This window comes from Macaca thibetana, chromosome 3 (assembly GCF_024542745.1).
Source record: "Macaca thibetana thibetana isolate TM-01 chromosome 3, ASM2454274v1, whole genome shotgun sequence".
Taxonomy (NCBI): domain Eukaryota; kingdom Metazoa; phylum Chordata; class Mammalia; order Primates; family Cercopithecidae; genus Macaca; species Macaca thibetana.
The window spans coordinates 30,497,926-30,518,494 of record NC_065580.1 but is presented as its reverse complement, the minus strand read 5'-3'; the positions used below and the strand labels follow the sequence as shown (position 1 = coordinate 30,518,494).

General features: G+C 44.4%; 2 protein-coding genes across 2 annotated transcripts; both read left to right on the top strand.

The window, feature by feature from the left end:
- Positions 1–2,851: 2,851 nt before the first annotated feature.
- Positions 2,852–4,532, top strand: LOC126949783 (uncharacterized). The gene has a single exon (XM_050782579.1). It carries the CDS (start codon positions 3,036–3,038, stop codon positions 3,720–3,722), a length of 687 nt encoding a protein of 228 aa, XP_050638536.1. The 5' UTR covers positions 2,852–3,035; the 3' UTR covers positions 3,723–4,532.
- Positions 4,533–9,353: 4,821 nt separating this feature from the next.
- GARIN1A (golgi associated RAB2 interactor 1A) lies at positions 9,354–20,201 on the top strand. The gene is made up of 5 exons (XM_050782578.1): positions 9,354–9,612; positions 12,999–13,183; positions 14,571–14,820; positions 16,912–17,030; positions 19,838–20,201. The coding sequence occupies exons 1-5, from the start codon at positions 9,460–9,462 to the stop codon at positions 20,031–20,033; spliced, it is 903 nt and encodes a 300-aa protein (XP_050638535.1). The 5' UTR covers positions 9,354–9,459; the 3' UTR covers positions 20,034–20,201.
- The last annotated feature ends 368 nt before the right edge of the window (positions 20,202–20,569 follow it).

The window sequence follows — 20,569 nt, the reverse complement described above, 5'->3', positions numbered from 1 at the left end:
CAAAATGGGTATTACTTAGAATATTTGCATGCTGCCTTGCCCATAGACCACCGACAATGCCTACACCCTTGATTTGCTTTATATGGCAAAAATATGTCGAATTAATCACTCATAATCACTTGAACATTGTTTTTATTACTATTTCCTTTTAGATCATGTCCATACGCATGGGGATATTTATTTATTTATTTATTTATTTATTTGGCAGTGCCTCGCTCTGTTGCCCAGGCTAGAATGCAGTGGTGCCATTTCAGCTCACTGCAACCTCCACCCTTCCGGTTCAAGCGATTTTCCTGCCTCAGCCTCCTGAATAGCTGGGACGACAGGCACCTGCCACCACGCCCGGCTAATTTTTGCATTTTTAGTAGAGACAGGGTTTCACCATGTTGGCCAGGCTGGTCTTGAACTCCTGACCTCAAGTGATCCACCCACTTCAGCCTCCCAAAGTGCTGGGATTGCAGACATGAGCCACCACGTCCAGCCAGGAATTTCTATATTGTTTTAATAGTATAAATGCAATTTGGCCTTTTTTTGTTTTTTCTTTTACTTACCATTATAACCTGCAGAATTAAATAACTAATAAAAATAGGGAGTCCAATGTAATTTGAGGAATTCTAATTTGGAGAACATTATATTCATATAAGACTTATAAGCAAAATATAATGTTAAATAAAGAAATACTATATAAAGTTCTCAGGATTTAATAGATCTTAGGTGCCCAGAGGTGATAGAAATTAATAATTGGATGGAAGAATACAGAGAAGGCAAGATAATTCATGCTGGAAATGTGCTAAAAGTGCTTCAAAGGGAAACTATTACCCAGTAACCAAAAAGAAACCTGCTTTCCTCTCCCTTTTTATGTAAAACTTTCCCTTCTTTTTTGGATATTTCTTCTTGGTGGTGGTGGTGGGCTATATTTGTTGGGGTTAGTATATTAGTTGTCAATTGTTGTGTAACAAATATACCTTAACTTAGCAGTTTCAAGCAATTATTGTCTCATACAGTTGCTGATGGTCAGGAATCTGGGAGTGGCTTAGCTGCATGGTTCCGGCTCTGAGCCAGAACCTCTCATGAGGTTGCAGTCAAGCTGTTGGCCTGGGACTGCAGTCATCTGAAGTCTCATCAGCAGCTAGAGGATTCATTTCCAAGTTAGCTCACATGGCTGTTGGCAGGCCTTCATTCCTGGATGGCTATTGGCTGGAGGCCTAAGTTCTTCACCATGTGGACCTCTCCACAAGGCTGCTCATGACATGGCAGATGGCTTCCCTTTGGGTGGAATGATAGTGGGGGTGAGGGCCAGGGTGGGGGTGGTACGGAGAGAGAAAAAACTACCAAGATGAAAACTGCAGTGACTTTTATAGCCTAATATTGGAAGGGACATATCACTACTTGTGCCTTATCCTTTCAGTCACACAGACCAACCCTGATATGTTATGGATAGGGACTTGGAGACTACTCCAAAGACCAGGAGGCGATGATCACTGGGGTCCTCTTGGAGACTGGCCACCACAGTTGCCTTTTCCTTTTCAGGTCACTTACAAGGGTCTTTGTTGCTATGGAGGTGGATGTGGGCATAATCAAAGGATACCTGTTTTACAGGCCTTTATTATACAAACCTCTGCAATAAAACAATGAATAACACATCACGGCCAACACAGTTATACAGTGTTAAATTGGAGTGGAAAGGGAGGAATCAGAATTTCATGTGATAGAACACTTAAAGTCTGCCTGTGCACATGTATGAATATGCATTAGGGAGAAGTAAAAGGGTGACTCGAAAATCTTCCTAAAGTAATATTGTCTAGAAAGTTTGAGAGGTTTAATCGTGGCTAACAAGATTTACTGAAGATAAAATGTTCCTGGGGCCTTAATAGTTTCAAGAACTTTACCAAATCAAGAAGGCAAATATATAGGAGTCTAAAAATTATTTAGTTTTGCATATTCATCTCAGAGTACCAATTATAATTTTATTTATTTTTAATTTTTAAAAGTTTAGAACAAAACAAGAGAACTAATTACAATGTTAAAAAGGAACAGAGGAAGGATAGATTTGGGGCCAATTATATTCCCATTTGGGTTTTCGTTACTATAAAAATGGAAATACCAAAGATTTTTAAAAATGAGTACAGTAATAGAGTACAAATCTGCAAATGATGAATCAGCAATTATATTTTTATATCAAACAGGGTATGTTTATGACATTGATATAGTATTAATGCACTGTGAATTTATTTATCCACTTATTTTGAGATGGAGTCTTGCTCTGTCACCCAGGCTGGAGTGCAGTGGTGCAATCTCAGCTCACTGCAACCTCTGTGATATGGTTTGGCTGTGTCCCCACCCAAATCTCACCTTGAATTCCTATGTGTTGTGGGAGGGATGTGGTGGAAGGTAATTGAATCATAGGGGCAATCAATTCTTTCCTGTGCTGTTCTCGTGATAGTAAATAAGTCTCACAAGATCTGATGTTTTTGTTTTTTTTTTTTCAAGACAGAGTCTCACTCCGTTACCTGGGCTGGAGTGAAGTGGCACAATCTCGGCTCACTACAGCCTCTGCCTCCCGGGTTCAAACAATTCTCCTGTCTCAGCCTCCCAAATAGTTGGGATTACAGTTGCCTGCCACCATGCCTGGCTAATTTTTGTATTTTTAGTGGAGAGGGGGTTTCACCATGTTGGCCAGGCTGGCCTTGAAGTGCTGACTTCAGATAATCTGCCTGTCTCAGCCTCCCAAAGTGCTGGGATTACAGGCGTGAGCCACTGCACCCAGCTGAGATCTGATGGTTTTAAAAAGAGGAGTTCCCCTGCACGAGATCTCTGTTTTTGCCTGCTACCATTCATGTAAGATGTGACTTGCTCCTTCTTGCCTTCCATCATGACTGTGAGGCTTCCCCAGCCACATGGAACTGTAAGTTTAATTAAACTTCTTTTCTTTGTAAATTGCCCAATCTCAGGTATCTCTTTATCAGCAGCATGAAAATGGACTAATACAGTAAATTGGTACCAGGAGTGGGGTGTTGCTGAAAAGATACCTGAAAATGTGGAAACGACTTTGGAACCGGGTAATAGGCAGAGGTTGGGACAGTTTCGAGGGCTCAGAAGAAGACAGGAAAATGTGGAAAAACTTGGAACTTTCTAGAGACTTGCTGAATGGCTTTGCCAAAAATGCTAATAGTGATATGGACAATAAGATGCAGGCTGAGGTGGTCTCAGATGGAGATGAGGAACTTATTGGGAACTGGAGCAAAGGTAACTCTTGTTATGTTTTAGCAAAGCAACTGGAGGCATTTTGCCCCTGCCCTAGAGATTTGTGGAACTTTGAACTTGAGAGAGGTGATTTAGGGTATCTGGCAGAAGAAATTTCTAAGCAGCAAAGCATTCAAGAGGTGACTTGGGTGCTGTTGAAAGCATTCACTTTTAAAAGGGAAAAAGAGCATAAAAGTTTGAAAAATTTGCAGCCTGGCAATGTGATAGAAAAGAAAATTCCATTTTCTGAAGAGAAATTCAAGCCAGCTGCAGAAATTTGCATAAGGAAGGAGCAGCCAAATGTTAATCCCCAAGACAATGGGGAAAATGTCTCCAGGCCATGTCAGAGGTCTTCACAGCAGTCCCTCCCATCACAGGCCCAGAAGCCTAGGAGGAAAAAGTGGTTTCAAGGGCTGGGCCTAGGGTCCCCAAGCTATGTGCAGCCTGGGGTTTGGTTCACTGCATCCCAGCTGCCCTAGCTGTGGCTGAAAGGGGCCAATGTAGAGCTTGGGCCCCAGCTTTAGATAGTGCAAGCCCCAAGCCTTGTGGTGTTGAGCTTCCATGTGGTGTTAAGCCTGCAGGTGCACAGAAGTCAAGAATTGAGGTTTGGGAACCTCCACCTAGATTTCAGAAGATGTATGGAAATGCCTGGATGCCCAGGCAGAAATTTGCTGCAGGGGCAGGGCTCTCATGGAGAACCTCTGCTAGAGCAGTGCAGAAGGGAAATGTGGGGTCAGATCCCCCCCCACAGAATGCCTACTGGGTCACTGTCCTCCAGATCCCAGAATGGTAGATCCACTGACAGCTTGTACCATGCGCCTGGAAAAGTCACAGACACTCAATGCCAGCCTGTGAAAATAGCCAGGAGGGAGACTGTACCCTGCAAAGTCACAGGGACAGAGCTGCCCAAGACCATGGGAACCTACCTCTTGCATCAGCATGACCTGGATGTGAGACATGGCGTCAAAGGAGATCATTTTGGAGCTCTAAGATTTGACTGCTCTGCTTGATTTTGGACTTGCATGGGACCTGTAGCCCATTTGTTTTGGCCAATTTCTCCCATTTGGAATGGATTTATTTATCCAATGCCTGTACCCCCATTGTATCCAGGAAGTAACTAACCTGCTTTTGATTTTACAGGCTCATAGGTGGAAGGGACTTGCCTTGTCTCAGATTAGACTTTGGACTGAGGACTTTTGAGTTAATGCTGAAATAAGTTAAGACTTTGGGGGACTTTTGGGAAGGCATGATTGGTTTTGAAATGCGAGATCATGAGATTTGGGAGGGGCCGGGGGTGGAATGATATGCTTTGGCCATGTCCCCATCCAGATCTCATCCTGAATTCCCATGCATTGTGGGAGGGACCTGGTGGGAGGTCATTGAATGATGGGGGCAAGTCTTTTCTGTACTGTTCTCATGATAGTGAATAAGTCTCATGAGATCTGATGGTTTTAAAGAGAGGAGTTTCCCCGCACAAACTCTCTCTCTTTGCCTGCTGCCATCCATATAAGATGTGACTTGCTCCTCCTTGCCATCTGCCATGATTGTGAGGCTTCCCCAGCCACGTGGAACTGTAAGTCCAATTAAACTTCTTTCCTTTGTAAATTATCCAGTCTTGGGTATGTCTTTATCAGCAGTGTGAAAACAGACTAATGCAGTTTGCCTCCGGGTTCAAGCAATTCTCATGCCTTCGCCTCCCAAGTAGCTGGGACTATAGGTGTGGACCACCACACCTGGCTAATTTTTGTATTTTTAGTAGAAACAGGGTTTCACCATGTTGGCCAAGCTGGTCTTGAACTTCTGACCTCAAGTGATCCACCCGCCTTGGCCTCCCAAAGTGCTGGGATTACAGGCATGAGCTGTCGCACCTGGCCTGCACTGTGAATTTATAATCCCAGTGATTAGATGTGGATATTAATGTTATTCATTTCCTTTTTACTTTATGTTTGTTTTTAATAATAATAATTCTGTAACATTTGAAGATATAAATGCCTTAAATACTTTTAAAGTCATGTTAAAAATTCTTCTGATTTCAAAAACAATGAAAAAATTGATAATGTATTTGGAAATTGTAGAATATGAGAGAATCCTAATTTATAAAATGAGGCAGTCTGATACAGGTCAGTTGTACAAGGACATTAGTACATTAGTACTGTTGATACCTTCATGTTTGGCAATTATAGTCAGGTATTTCTTTTATGAATTTAAAATTAGTAATTTATTTTATGACCAACTTTTCAGGAGCTGTTATTGTGAAAGTCTTTTTGCTACTATGAGTTTTATCCATTCAGAAATAGGAACCAATTGTAAACAATTACTTCTATTGCTGCAAACATGTTTTTTTGAGACAGAGTCTTACTCTGTTGCCCAGGCTGGAGTACAGTGGCACCATCTCGGCTCACTGCAACCTCCGCCTCCCGGCTTCAAGCAATTATCCTAAGCGTAGGTGGGATTACAGGCCTGTGCCACCACACCCAGCTAATTTTTGTATTTTTAGTAGAGACAGGGTTTCACCATGTTGGCCAGGCTGGTTTTGAACCCCTGACCTCAAGTGATCCACCCACCTTGGCCTCCCAAAGTGCTGGGATGACAGTAGTGAGCCACCGTGCCCCAAAAGAAAAAAAATTCAAATTTCATACCTTAAAAATTATCTCCTTCATGAGATCAACACCTGTGGAAAGAAAAGAAAAAAGAAAACATTATTTCCTTCAAACTAACTTGATAAAGTTTGGAAATACTAAAAATCCTCAATATTTAAAATAGTGTAGTACTAGCATGTGGATAGACAGATCAAAGCAATATAAAATAAATTCTGAAATTGGCCCATTATAGTTAAGACTTTTGATTATTAGAAAGGTGGCATTGTCCTCATTAATCTCAATGAGGCTTAAACAGACCACCCTATTTAATAGCACAACCTTCCACCACATTCATCCCCAACATTCCTGGTCCCCCCTACCCTGTTCTTCTTTTCTTTCTACAGCACTTACCACCTCCTAACACACTATATAATTATTTATTGTATTTTTTTAATTGTTGGAATCCCCTCGCATAATGTAGCCTTTTTATTTTGTTCACTGCTCTATCCCAAGCACCTAGGAAAGTGCCTACCATATATAGTAGATACTTGATAAATATTTGTTAAATGAATGAATCTCAAATCAGTGGTGAAAGATGTAACATTCTCTACAATAAGTGACACTGGACAATTGATAGCCATCTGGGGAAATATAAATACATTGGTTCTAGACTTTACATCACACACCAGGAAAAAATCTAGATGGATTAAAGGCTTAAACAGAAAGATAACAACCGTAAAAGTAGTTCAGGAAACCATGGGGAAATGATTGTATACCTTTTGGAATGGGGAAACTTTGTCAAAATATCATATAAAAATCCAAAAGCCATAAATGAAAATATTGATAAATTTAACTACCGAAAGAAATTCCACAAGGCAAAAACACAGTAAACATATTCAAAGACAAGTAAAAAACTAGGAAAAAAATCACAACTCGGTCTTTCCAATATAAAAAGATTGCCTATAAGATAGATAAGAAAAAGACCAATAGCCTAATAGAAAAATTGACAAATGTTATGAATTAAAAATTCATGGAATAAAAACCAATGAAAGAAATGAAAAGATACCCAATTAAAATTACGTTGAGATATCATTTAAAAAACTTTCAGCCTGATAAGTTCAAAAGCTTGATGACATACTGAGATGGTGGATTTATGAGAAGCACAAACTCTCAACCATTGTTGGTGGAAATTTAAATTTGTATACTTGTTATGAAGTGCATCACAGTAGTACCCATCAGCATATACACTCTTTTTTGGAAAAAATTATTTATTTGTTTTGAGACAGGGTCTCACTCTGTTGCCGAGGTTGGAGTGGAGTGACATGATCTTGGCTCACTGCAACCTCTGCCTCCCAGGCTCAAGTGATCCTCCCACCTCAACCTCTTGAGAAGCTGGGACCAAAGGCGTGTGACACCATGCCTGACTAATTTTTTGTATTTTTTGTAGAGATGGAGTTTCACTGTGTTGCCCGGGCTGGTCTCAAACTTCTGGACTCAATCATTATCTCGCCTCAGCCTCCCAAAGTGCTGGGACTACAGGCGTAAGCCATGACACCCAACTCATATACATCCTTTCATATAGCAATTCTACTTCCAAGAATTTTTTCTTGTTACCAGTCAGGATTAGCTAGGTTAAGTTGAGGTAATAATCTCAAAACATCAATGGCTTAAAATTACAAAGTGCTTTTAAAAATGTCTCACTAGTGCCATAGAAAGACTATCCTTAAAAAAGTATCAAAAAATATGTTAAAAAGAAAAGAGCAAGGTGAAAAAAAAAATAGTGCCATTAGTCGTTATGTCAGTGTAGATCTAAGCTGCCATCTGGTGGTGTTTTTCTTCCTGCTGAAGAACTCTTACTGTTTCTCGTAGTTCAGGTCTACTGGAAACAATTTTTCTCAGCTTTTGTTTGTCTGAAAAATTCTTTTTTTTTTTTTTTGAGATGGAGTCTCATTCTGTCGCCCAGGCTGGAGTGCTGTGGCACAAGTTCAGCTCACCACAACCTCTGCCTCCCGGGTTCAAGCGATTCTCCTGCCTCAGCCTCCTGAGTAGCTGGAATTACAGGCACATGCCACCACAGCCAGCTAATTTTTGTATTTTTAGTAGAGATGGGGTTTCACCATGTTGGTCAGGCTGGTCTCGAACCCCTGACCTTGTGATCCACCTACCTTGGCCTCCCAAAGTGCTAGGATTACAGGCGTGAGCCACCATACCTGGCTGAAAAATTCTTTAGTTCACCTCAAAAATAATTTTTTTTTTTTAGAGATAGGAATCTCAATGTGGTGCCCAGGCCAGGTGGGACTTGAACTCTTGGACTCAAGCCATCCTTCCACCTCAACTTCCCAAATAGCTGGAACTATAGGGATTCACCATGGCACCCAGCTTACTTCATCTTTATTTTTTTTTTTATTTTATTTTCATTTTTTGGAGATGGAGTCTCACTCTGTCACCCAGGCTGCAGTGCAGTGGCATGATCTCAGCTCACTGCAACCTCTGCCTCCTGAGTTCAAGCGATTCTCCTGCTTCAGGCTCCCAAGTGGCTGGGGCTACAGGCATGCACCACCACACCTGGCTGATTTTTGTATTTTTTAGTAGAGACAGGTTTCACCATATTTCGCCTGTAATCCCAGCACTTTGGGAGGCCGAGGTAGGCAGATCACCTGAGGTCAGGAGTTCCAGACCAGCCTGACCAACATGGAGAAACCCTGTCTCTACTAAAAATATAAAATTAGCCGGGTGTGGTGGCACATGCCTGTAATCCCATCTACTCAGGAGGCTGAGGTAGGGAATCGCTTGAACTCGGGAGGCGGAGGTTGTGGTGAGCCGAGGTCACACTACTGCACTCCAGCCTGGGCAACAAGAGCGAAACTCCGTCTCAAAAAACAAAAAAGAAACAAAAAACAAAAATCCAAGTTTTAATAATTGCTGTGTTTAACAACTGGCTTGTAACATGCCTGAAAATGCAACAACTAGCTCTCGTGACCTGTTGTGGTCTGGCTCCAGCATACAACTGTGCCACTGCCTTCTCCTTTGCCTGCTGTTTCCAAATAAGCTTCTTTGTTTAGTTAACAGGTGTCCATTTCTTTTTTTAAAAAATCTCCTTTTCTCCCATGAGATGGGGTAGGGAAGATGAACTCCCTTTCTCCTATCCTTAGACTTCCCTGGGGTGGGTGAACAAGTCACATGGAAGTTTGGTGAGAGGCTTCACTGGGAGGCAAGAGGATTAAAGCCTGTGTGTTCCCAAGAGCCTTCCTTGCATCTGGCCAGCTAACTGCTGCCTTGGCATAACTTTGGGAGGGTCAATTACCCCGTTTGGGGTAAGGGTGAATGTTTACAAAATGGGATAGGCTGAATTACTGCTGGTTTGTAGTTGGTGGAAAGAGGGAGAAAAGAGCCCGGCACATCCTCGTCCTTCCTCTCCTCTTCTTTTTTTTCCCTTTTCTGTTGTCACCATCACATTCCTTGATGTCATTCCTGCCATTGTGAGCTGACAGGCCCTCCCAGCCCTGGTGGACAGACCATAAGTAAATGGGGAGGAAGAGCTGGGAAGGTGGGGGCAGATCACATCAACATCTCGGCGTTGGGCTGGGTCTGCGTGGAGCCTCAGAAATGTTCCCCAGCCCATTCTTCCCAAGAACCAATGAGTAAAATCAGGGGCCTCCCACCTGAGGTCAGGGAACTAGGCCCTGGAGTGGAACTTGGGGTGGAAAATGGCCTTCTTTGTCAACTGATTCATTCTCCAGAATTCAACTTGTTCTCCAACTCGGTGGTGTTTGAAAGCAACTTTATCCAGGTACCCTCATGCAGCTCAGGGCCAGCTGTCTTTCTGTTTCCAAAACCTGTTCCTAGGGGTTGGTTAGGAGATGCTGTGGCCTTTTAAAGCCCTGGAGGTGGGGGAGGAGGGACAAAGAAGCCACCAAAGCTAGAGAAAACCAGAAGGTCTGGGTCCCAAGTTCACCTCCATTTGTGCCTACCATATGATAGAGCTACCTGCAGGTCGTCTGCTTTAAGGAAATTGATTTATGCCTTACAAAAGGAGAGATCAGAGCTCAGTCTCCAGGCAGGGTTCATAGGCCCTTTCTGGGCCACTTGTCCAAACTGGGTAGTTACAGGGAATGAAGGTTGCTGTTAGAAACCCTGCTCTGAAATCCAACCTCCTCACTCTGGGATGGTTTAGAAACAGCCTTGTTTGAAAGCGAAGACACTGGGTAAAAAGGTCTTGCCCAGATCCTACCATTCCCTAAAAGGATGGTGGTGACCAATGGAAGTGAGCCTGGGATGGGACCACTGGGAGTGGAAGGTGATCGTTTTCATAAGTATCAAGTCTTAGGCGGGTGCTGCCTGCCTCCCTCTAGCGGTCTAGCCTGAACCCGTGCTCCTGCGTGGGAGAGCATAACCAGTTGGTCAGCCAGTAAGCACACACTAAACATCACTGAGTGCAGGGCAGGAGGTGCAGAGAAAGATCAGTGTCCCTGGCCAGGAAGCCTATGAGTTTGGTTTACCCGTTATTTGGTAACTGTCTAAGCAAGCTCTATGTCAGAGAGTTTGGTCCAGCTGACGCCCCAGGCATGTGCTGAGGGCATTCAGGGCATTCTCTCTGGACTTTGGCAGTTGAAGAAGGCTTTCCAGAAGGGTCTTAAGCCATTCTTTGAGAGACTGCTGAGATTCTGGTAAGTGGAAGAACAGCGGGGATGATATCTCAGACAGAGGGGCTTCAAAGTACCTAAGGAAAGGCAGGGAGGCTGGAATGCAAGGTCTGCAAGACACAGACCCATTCAAATGGAGTGGGAAAGCAGCCAGGGGTTATAGGAGAGAAGGCGGAAACAGTTTGAGGTGGGTCTTGGGCTTAATTTGGAGACTCTTCACAGAGCAGTGAGCTACTCCCTAATGGAGTCCCCGGATTCTGGAGAGCTGTGTTCATGGCTCCTGCCGCTCCACGGTCCCTTTGCTGCCCCCCAGGAGATGTGTAGTTGGGTGATCAACTGGCAAACCTGGGGCGAGCTCATTCCTAACATACCCTTGGTGGAGACAGAGCAGTAACATGGGAAGTCCAGTCTCAGGGTCCAATTTCTAGTCATTTCTATTTGGGTGTAATGATTCATGATTCGGCTGCAAATTTGTTCTCTTAATTTTTTTTTTTTTTTTTTTTTTTTTTGAGATGGAGTCTCACTCCGTTGCCCTGGTGCGATCTAGGCTCACTGCAACCTCTGCCTCCCGGGTTCAAGCAATTCTCCTATCTCAGCCTCCCGAGTAGCTAGGACTACAGGCGTACACCACCTTGCCCAGCTAATTTTTTTGTGTTTTAGTAGAGACAGGGTTTCACCATGTTGGCCAAGATGGTCTCAATCTCTTGACCTCATGATCCGCCTGACGTGGCCTCCCAAAGTGCTATTTTTTTGGCCTAATATTAAAACTGTTTAGATTCTCTGAATGGACACTAAGTGACCCAGGTAGCAACAAACTCAGAATGTGCTAGGGAGAGGCTGACCCCCAGAGAAAAGTTCAAAGTTTGATTTAAAAAATTTTTTTTTGATAGAGACAGGGTCTCACCATGTAGCCCAGGCTCGTCTTGAACTCCTGGCTTCAAGTGATACTCCGCTTTGGACTTCCAAAGTGCTGGGATTATAGGCGTGAATGACCGCACACAGTCCAAAGTTTACTTGAAGTGATGCAATCCACGTATTAGTTATAGTTTTAGTTGTTGTAGTGGAGTTACACTGCTTCCTCTCTCCCCTTTCCTGCACATTGCCATCACTATCGTCTCAAAGCAGCATCACCCACAAATATTTATTGAGCACTTACTCTCAATACGTACAACCCTCTGTGTTTTGCAGAGGACATGGATTTTATTCCTCAACATGGGCTCCAGGAAGTGTCACTTTTTTTTTTCAAAATCAAAATTCACTTTTCTGGGAACACCATCTGGTCAGGCTGGTGGGAAATTACATTTCAGTCATTCCTGGGGCTTTCCCTTGTCCCCAGTTCCACCAAGGACTGGGCAGTGGTGTCGATGGTTTTACAAAGTCTAGAACATTGACTGGACTTAGTGGCTCATGCCTGTAATCTCAGCACTTTGGGAGGCTGAGAGGGGAAGATCACTTGAGCCCAGGAGTTTGACACCAGTCTGGGCAACATAGTGAGACCCCATCTCTATTTTCTAAAAAAGGTGTAAAGCATTGGGAGAAGGCCCTCTGGCCTTGGGAACACAGGGGTCCCTCCTCATATGTTCCTTACCTGGGTCCCCGTGGCTCCTTAGTGGCCCCAGTTCTTGTGCTTTCCTGCCAGCCGTGCATAGTGAAGTGGGGGTGTCTTAGCTGAGACATTGTGCCCAGTGGTGGGCATCCAGTATCTCTGTCCTGTGATGGCCCCCTTCTGCTTCAAGAGAATAGATCCTCATTCCATTCAAGACCCAGCAACAAGATAGCCCCTCCATCATCCTGGGAGAAGTGCTCCAAACCTCCCTCAACTCAAGCTGTCTGGGTCTTCCCTATTCAACAGCTTTTTCCTCACTTTCCTCCCCTTCTGGGACTTTCTTCACACAATCTCCCTTTTGGGCCATTAGAAACCAGTGCTGGCTTATCCTACCCAAAGATGGGGGAATGAAAACTTCAATGCCACTCAGCTTTTTCTTGCTAGTGCATCTTTTTACAGTTAGATAAAACAGAGGGGCCGGGCGCGGTGGCTCAAGCCTGTAATCCCAGCACTTTGGGAGGCCGAGACGGGCGGATCACGAGGTCAGGAGATCGAGAGACGATCCCGGCTAACACGGTGAAACCCCGTCTCTACTAAAAAATACAAAAAACTAGCTGGGCGAGGTGGCGCCTGTAGTCCCAGCTACTCGGGAGGCTGAGGCAGGAGAATGGCGTAAACCCGGGAGGCGGAGCTTGCAGTGAGCTGAGATCCGGCCACTGCACTCCAGCCTGGGTGACAGAGCAAGACTCCGCCTCAAAAAAAAAAAAAAAACAGAGGACCCAGAGAAGGATAATATAGGGTTCCTGCAGCCAAGGACCTTAAAGTATATTTGGGGAGACCAACAAAAATGGTCAATAGCAGGTCAGGGCCCAGCTCAGTGTGCTGCACACCTGCCCCTAAGATGAAGTGCTGCTTTCCAGCATCTGTATCCTTCCACCCCTTGTTTTCTGCTCCTTTCTGACCCACGCACCTGAGGCTGATTTCCAGGTCACTAAGCCCGGGAACTGGAGAGATGTCTGTGAAGGGTCTGCCACCGTGATCCTTGGGGTGACCTCCTCGGTGCCCTCCCTGCCGCTCCCCAATGTCCTCCTGATGGCCAATGTTACCTGGCCCCGGGGTCCGTTTTCCACCTGGAGCACACCTGGTGATGCCCCAGTCATCACCCTCAGCAGGTAAAGGCTTGAGGGAGGGCCGGAAGGGATGGAATGATTGACTGGGATATGCATTGCTTTGTAGCTGGATTTTAGATCAAAAGAAAAGACAGTGTTCTTTAGTGCATAAACCCTGTAGAACTCCTTCATTCATTTGTTTAGCAAGTATTTAATATCTTTTTTTTTTTTTTGAGATAGAGTCTCGCTCTGTTGCCCAGGCTGGAGTGCAGTGGCGTGATCTCGGCTCACTGCAAGCTCCACCTCCTGGGTTCACACCATTCTCCTGCCTCAGCCTCCCGAGTAGCTGGGACTATAGGTGCCCGCCACCACACCTGGCTAATTTTTTGTGTTTTTTAGTAGAGACAGGGTTTCACTGTGTTAGCTAGGATGGTCTCAATCTCCTGACCTCGTGATCTGCTTGCCTTGGCCTCCCAAAGTGCTGGGATTACAGGTGTGAGCCACCACGCCCAGCTGTATTTGTTTAGCATCTATATTTACCAAGCACTGTTCTTCGTGCTGGGATAGGGCAGTACACAGTCCTTGTCTCGAACCTGGTTTTTGAGAATCTTAGCTTCCTTTTCTGTAAATGTGTGTGTGTGTGTGTATACATGTGTGTACATGCAGACACATTTCCATGTCTTTTAAAATCTTTTTGTAAATATAATTTCAATAATTTCTATTTAGTAATATGAATGAATTAAAATTTACTTGACAAGTCCCTAATATTAGACATTTAGAAATGTTTCTTTTTGTCAATATAGATAGAGGGGGTTTCCAAGGAAAAAGTGGGGATACGAAAGTCAAACACGACTATGAAATCCTGAGATTGAAAAAAAAAATACTAGATATTCAGGAGACATCTATCCTTTTCCTTGCCCTTTCAACACAGTAAGTCAGGATATAGGGAGAAAGAGTCCTAGAAACTGAGTCAGGATATCTTAGTTCCACGTCACACTTAATAAGATCTAAACTTGGGCAAATCACTTAGCCTCTCTAAGCGTCAGCCTCAAAATCTGTAAAGTGGAATTAATCATACTTATCTTGGCAGGGCATAGTGGCTCACATCTGTAATCCTAGCTCTTTGGGAGGCTGAGGTGGGAGGATCGCTTGAAGCCAGGAGTTCAAGACCAGTCTGGGCAACATAGGGAGATCCTGTTTCTACCAAAAAAATACCAAAATAATTAGGTGGGTGTACTGGCACACACCTGTATTCCTACTAAAGTCCTGGAAATTGGAGAGGAGTCAGTCTTAGTAATCACCCCCACTTTCATTACATGAGCTTTCTCCCTTCAGCATCCCCCAGGCAGAGAGGTAGGAGGCCAATGACGCTGAGCCACCTCTAAGTGGGCACCCACATGGTTGATTGAAACCACAGGCTCTCTCATGGGAATGTCCTGATTATGCCCAGGCTTCTCCCCCTGAAGTACGTGGAGCTGCGAATCTACGACCGGCTCCAGCGCATCCTGAGGGTTAGGACAGTGACCGAAAAGATCTACTATCTGAAGCTCCACGAAAAACACCCAGAGATTGTGTTTCAATTCTGGGTCCGCTTGGTGAAAATTCTGCAGAAAGGCCTGTCCATCACCACCAAAGACCCGAGAATCGAATTCACTCACTGCCTGGTGCCCAAGATGCCCACCAGCTCCATAGAAACAACAGTAAGTGGACCTCCCTCCAGGACCTGTTGAGAGATAAGTATATATACGTATATATGTAAGTGTGTGTGTATATATATAGACGTTTCCATGTCTTTTAAAAGCTCTTTGTAAGTATCATTTTGATAATTTCTATTTAGTAGTATGAATGAATTAAAATTTATTTGACCTGTCCCTAATATTGAGACATTTAGAAATGTTTCTGTTTTTTTGAGACAGAGCCATGCCCTGTCACCCGGCTGGAGTGCAATTGCGCCATCTCGGCTCACTGCAACTTCCACGTCCCGAGTTCAAGCGATTCTCATGCCTCAGCCTCCAGAGTAGCTGGGATTACAGGTGTATGCCACTACGCCTGGCTCATTTTTGTATTTTTAGTAGAGATGGGGTTTCACCATGTTGGCCAAGCTGGTCCTGAACTCCTGTCCTCAAGTGATCCACCTGCCTTGGCCTCCCAAAGTGCTGGGATTACAGGTGTGAACCTCTGTGCCTGGCCTGTATTTATTATTGTAAATAATGCTAAAACAAGCATTTATATGTATGATCTACATTTCTGATTATGTTCTCAGATAGGTTTTTAGAAGTAGAATTCAAAGAGCATGAACGTTTTCAAGGCTCTTAACACACATTGCTAGATTATTTCCATAAATATCATACCAAATTATACTCTCACCAATAATATGAGTGTCTGTGGGCCGGGTGTGGTGGCTCACGCCTGTAATCCTAACACTTTGGGAGGCCAAGACAGGTGGATCACCTGAGGTCAGGAGTTCAAGATCAGCCTGCCCAACATGGCGAAACCCTGTCTTTACTAAAAATACAAAACTTAGCCCGGCATAGTGGCAGGCCCCTATAATGCTACTTGGGAAGCTGAGGCAGGAGTCACTTAAACCCGGGAAGTGAAGGTTGCAGTGAGCGGAAATCGTGCCACGTTACTCCAGCCTGGGTGAAAGAGTGAAACTCCATCTCAAAAAAAAAAAAAAAAAAAAATAGTATTTTACTGCATATCCTATTACAATTGAGCAGTAAACGTTTTAATAAATTTCCTAGTATAATAGGTAAAAAAGTGGCATTCTCTGATTTTCAATGAGTTTCGGCATTGTTACATTGTTATGTATTTATAGTCATATATATAATACAATATTATTTTAATATATTTTATATATATATTAATGCCATATATATGGCACTGTCTATTGTGTTCTTTGGCCATTTTTCTATTGGCAATCTTGTGTTTCTCTAAATTGATTTGTAAAAGAAAACTTTTTTTTTTTTTTTGAGATGGAATCTCACTCTGTTGCCAGGCTAGAGTGCAGTGGTGCAATCTTGGCTCACTGCAACCTCTGCCTCCCGGGTTCAAGTGATTCTCCTGCCTCAGCCTTCCGAGTAGCTGGGACTACAGGCGTGCACCACCACACCCAGCTAACTTTTGTATTTTTAGTAGAGATGGTGTTTCATCATATTGGCCAGTATGGTCTCGATCTCTTGACCTCGTGATCCAACCGCCTCGGCCTCCCAAAGTGCTGGGATTACAGGCGTGAGCCACTGTGCCCGGCCTATAATAAAACTTTTTATACATCAGGATTTTTGACCCTTACAAGTTTTTACAAATATTTCCTCAAATATTTGCCCTTCCTCTTTGGTTTATTTAGGGTACGTCTTTGATACACATAAGACCTTTCCAGGTCCTGCTTGGTATAGAAGCACAGGAAGGAAGGTCAATAGATTGGACTGTCCAAAACCTTCAGATTTCAGAATCTGAATGCTTTCCTCCTCCCACTTAAGTTCTGTGCTTCAGGTATGTTATTGACTTTGAAGGTCAGCAGTTTTATAGCCTGACAGCTCTGCTTCTGAACATTCAGATCTGTACTCTGGACAGAGTAGCCACCATAGTTGACCAGGGAGTGGGTGTGACCCTGCCAGGGGTCCCATTTTTTGTTGGATGATTCTCGGGGCTTAATGCTGAAGGAACAGGTTCCCAGGGCTAGGGTGTGAAACTCAACTGTAATATCACAAACCCCTTCAAAGTTCTACCCCAAGGAGGCCAAGAACTCTCTGAGCAGACCTATCCATCTGATGCTAAATTTCTCCATCCAGCCTGAAAACAGCCTCCTGTCATCCCCCCAGCCTAGCGAGTCCCTCGTGCTGCTGGCGGCTGAGCAGACCAGTGGCAGTTTCTCACAGCTCTCAGGAAAGCTCCAGCTCACAGCAGACAGGTGGGTCCTCTGTGGGGTCAGCTCCAGATCCCTTCCTCCAGCGTGAAGTCATGGGATCAATGACACCCTCTACCAATCTATCTCAGTTCCTTCTTTGTATTTTAGATAGTCATGCACATGGCTTTTTCTGTCAATTTTATTGTAAGCCTGCCTTTGAAAATAAGGTCTTTGGCTCTTTGATCTGAATATTCACTCCTTAGGCAAAATCCAGTGTTTTCTAACGACAGGTGTTCAATAAAAGGAATGAGGGATGAGAAAATCAATTCAAAGAAGTGAAGCTAACAAAGCAGGCTCATGGTGGAGTTAGCTATTGACTATTTCCAATCCAAGCTCACAAGGATCCCTGGGGTAAAACCCTAGTTCTCTTTGCCTCATCTGCCTCTTCTTTTATTGTTTTCTTTTTGCTTCTTTTCTTTTTTTTTTTTGGAAGACAGAGTTTCACTCTTGCTGCCCAGGCTGGAGTGCAATGGCATGATGTCGGCTCACTGCAACCTCCACCTTCTGGGTTCAAGCGATTCTCTCGACTCAGCCTCCCAAGTAGCTGGGATTACAGGCACCTGCCACCACACTCAGCTAATTTTTTGTATTTTTAGTAGAGACAGGGTTTCACCATGTTGGCCAGGCTGGTCTCGAACTCCTGACCTCAGGTGATCCACCCACCTTGGCCTCCCAAAGTGCTGGAATTACAGGCGTGAGTCACTGTGCCTGGCCCTCACCAGCCTCTTCTGCAAAACGGACAGAATAAGGGAAACTACTGGTAGCTCCAAAGTCTCATTAATTTACTAATAATTGTATTAGATTCTTTCTGTAAAAAGTGATAGAAACTCAAAGTAAGATAGTGCAACCAATATGCTGCACAAATGCAACTTGTAGGGTATCATCAGAATGCAAATTTATTTTGTCTGCCCTTCATAACTTTTTCAGTGGCAGAAGTTTTCCTCTTGCCCCTGGATAAAAGCTGGATTTCTGGGCAGGCTACATAGCATATGGGCTCTCTCTGAGAATATAAAAGCTCCTTTGGTCCATTTAAATTGCAAAAGCAGCCTCAATTCTGAAATTAAAATATCTAATGTCTGAAAATTATCAAAACCCTGAACTTATCACATCTTCTCCTTACCCTCAGTCTGGCTCCCTATCAAGGTGACCTTTCCTAGCGGGGAACTGGGTTGTCACTCTTCTTCTCTTTCTGTTTCCTAATATTTAAAGCTAACTTTTTTCTCTTAGGAGCTTTCTTTCTTTTTTCTTTTTCCTCCTTTCTTTCTTTTCTTTCTCTTTCCTTTCCCCCTCCCCTCCCTTCCCCTCCCCTCTCCTCTCCTCTCCTTTGCATTCCAACAGTGTCTCACTCTGTTGCCCAAGCTGGAGTACAGTGCCATGATCTTGGCTCACTACAGCCTCAATCTCCTGGGGTCAAGCAGTCCTCCCACCTCAGCCTCCCAAGTAACTGGGACTACAGGCATGCACCACCATGCCTCGTTAATTTTTTAAATTTTTAGTAGAGACAAGGTCTTGCTATGTTGCCCAGGCTGGTCTCAAACTCCTGAACCGAAGTGATCCTCCCACCTTGGCCTCCTAAAGTTCTGGGATTATAGTCATGAGCCATTACAACTGGCAAGGAGCTTTCTTGGGTTCTTTGAAATCTCCTTTCTGGCCCCTCAACTGCAACACCTCCCTTTCATCTGGCCACACTGTGCCCCCCCCCCCCACCCCCACCCCCACCCTCCCAGCCATGGCTCTGCAGGGGCCATGCCCCCCCAGGCACTAGCTATCCCCTCACCCCTTTAAGGAGTCCTCTTGGGTAGGGCTTACAGTGGCTCCAGGCTGGTGTGCACGTGCTCGCGCTCGCGCTCTCTCTCTCTCTCTCTCTCTCTCTCACACAGCCCACATCTGACCTTCAGGAAACATCCTCTCATATTTTGACCAGCCACTGGAGAGGAGGACCTTGCTTCCTAGGCACAGAAGCAACTCTTCTCCCAGAGCCAAGGAGCCACAGCTCAAGCTCCCTGGGTTGACCCAGGAAGGCTCTCTCTTTCAGCTTGAGGAGAAGGAGGCAGCAGTTCTTTACAAAGGACTCTCTCCCCATGTGACAACCCAAGCCCTTGGTTACCAAGACTGGTAATCCCTCAGGCCCCCCAGCTCACTCTCACTTCTCTGATCTTAAATTTTTGGTCCCTGGGATTTTGTCTTTGAGTCATAATACGTTATATTCTCAACACATCAAAGTAGTACTTAAGATCTGAAAAGTTGTTTGTTCCTCCAGCAGAGCAGGCCTTAGCTCCAGGCTCCCTCCTCCTCCTCCCGTGTGGCTTTCTCTCCTTGGGTTGCCTTTAACATTATTCCATATATGCATATTGTGCCCCGCATTTCCATACATGTGCTTAAAGCACTGGCGCTGGAAAAAGCCATAACTAGAAAGAGAGTTTTTTTGTTTTGTTTTGTTTGAGAAGGAGTCTCACTCTGTCACGCAGACTGGAGTGCAGTGGTGCCATCTCGGCTCACTGCAAGCTCCACCTCCTGGGTTCAAGCGATTCCCATGCCTCAGCCTCCTGAGTAGCTGGGATTACAGGCGTGTGCCACCATGCCCAGCTAATTTTTGTATTTTTAGTACAGACGGGGTTTCACCATATTGGCCAGGCTGGTCTTGAACTCCTGACCTCAAGTGATCCGCCCACCTTGGCCTCCAAAAGTGCTAGGATTACAGGCGTGAGCCACTGCACCCACCCAAAAGTGGTTTTTAAGTTAAATTTTAACAATGTTTTCGTTTTCTTCTATTGCTTTCAATAACCCCAAAATTCCCTGGGCTCCAACAGGAACAATGACACTGCCATTGAAATAGACAACCGCAGCAGCTACAAGATACCCTCACCAGTGGCATCTCCAATCAATTTGAATATACCCATGAGAGCTGTCTTGAGCCACAGCCTCTGGGAACAAGAGGATCCGGATGAGCACCTTCTACAAGTTCCTGTAGCCAGTTCCCTAGGAGAGCACTTCTTGGGACCCTGACACCTAGGCAAAACATGCTCTTCCTGGCATGCGTGTACTTGTACTTGCTACCACCTCTTATAATGCTCCTTTCCCACTGTGAGCCGAGTGACCATGGGAGAGGTAAGATGGTGTTTCCAACAAGGTGCTTCTGTGCTTCCACCAATAAACTTCCAAGTGAGTCCCTAATTGTTACAGGTTGTGCTATAGGGAGGCTCCAGTTTGGGAAAGGACTGACTGAGAACAGGAGCAGTTTTTGGAAAAATAGGTGGGAAAAGTTACTATCTGTGTATTATTCCATTCTTGCATTGTTATAAAGAACTACTTAAGACTGGGTAATTTTATTTATTTATTTATTTATTTATTTATTTATTTATTTATTTATTTTGGAGATAGAGTCTTACTCTGTCACCAGGCTGGAATACAGTGGCGTGATCATGGCTCACTGCAACCTCCACCTCCTGGGTTTAAGCAATTCTTGTGCATCAGCCTCCCAAGTAGCTGGGACTACAGGCACCCAATATACCTGGCTAATTTTTTGTGTTTTAGTAGAGATG

What these genes read in the sequence shown, in the direction of transcription:
- GARIN1A (XM_050782578.1), top strand. Translation starts at nt 9,460, where the DNA reads ATGAGTAAAATCAGGGGCCTCCCACCTGAGGTCAGGGAACTAGGCCCT. An exon ending in CCAGTCATCACCCTCAGCAG is followed by an intron (nt 13,184 to 14,570) that starts GTAAAGGCTTGA and finishes GATTATGCCCAG; the next exon opens with GCTTCTCCCCCTGAAGTACG. An exon ending in CTCCAGCTCACAGCAGACAG is followed by an intron (nt 17,031 to 19,837) that starts GTGGGTCCTCTG and finishes GGGCTCCAACAG; the next exon opens with GAACAATGACACTGCCATTG.
- LOC126949783 (XM_050782579.1), top strand. Translation starts at nt 3,036, where the DNA reads ATGTGGAAACGACTTTGGAACCGGGTAATAGGCAGAGGTTGGGACAGT.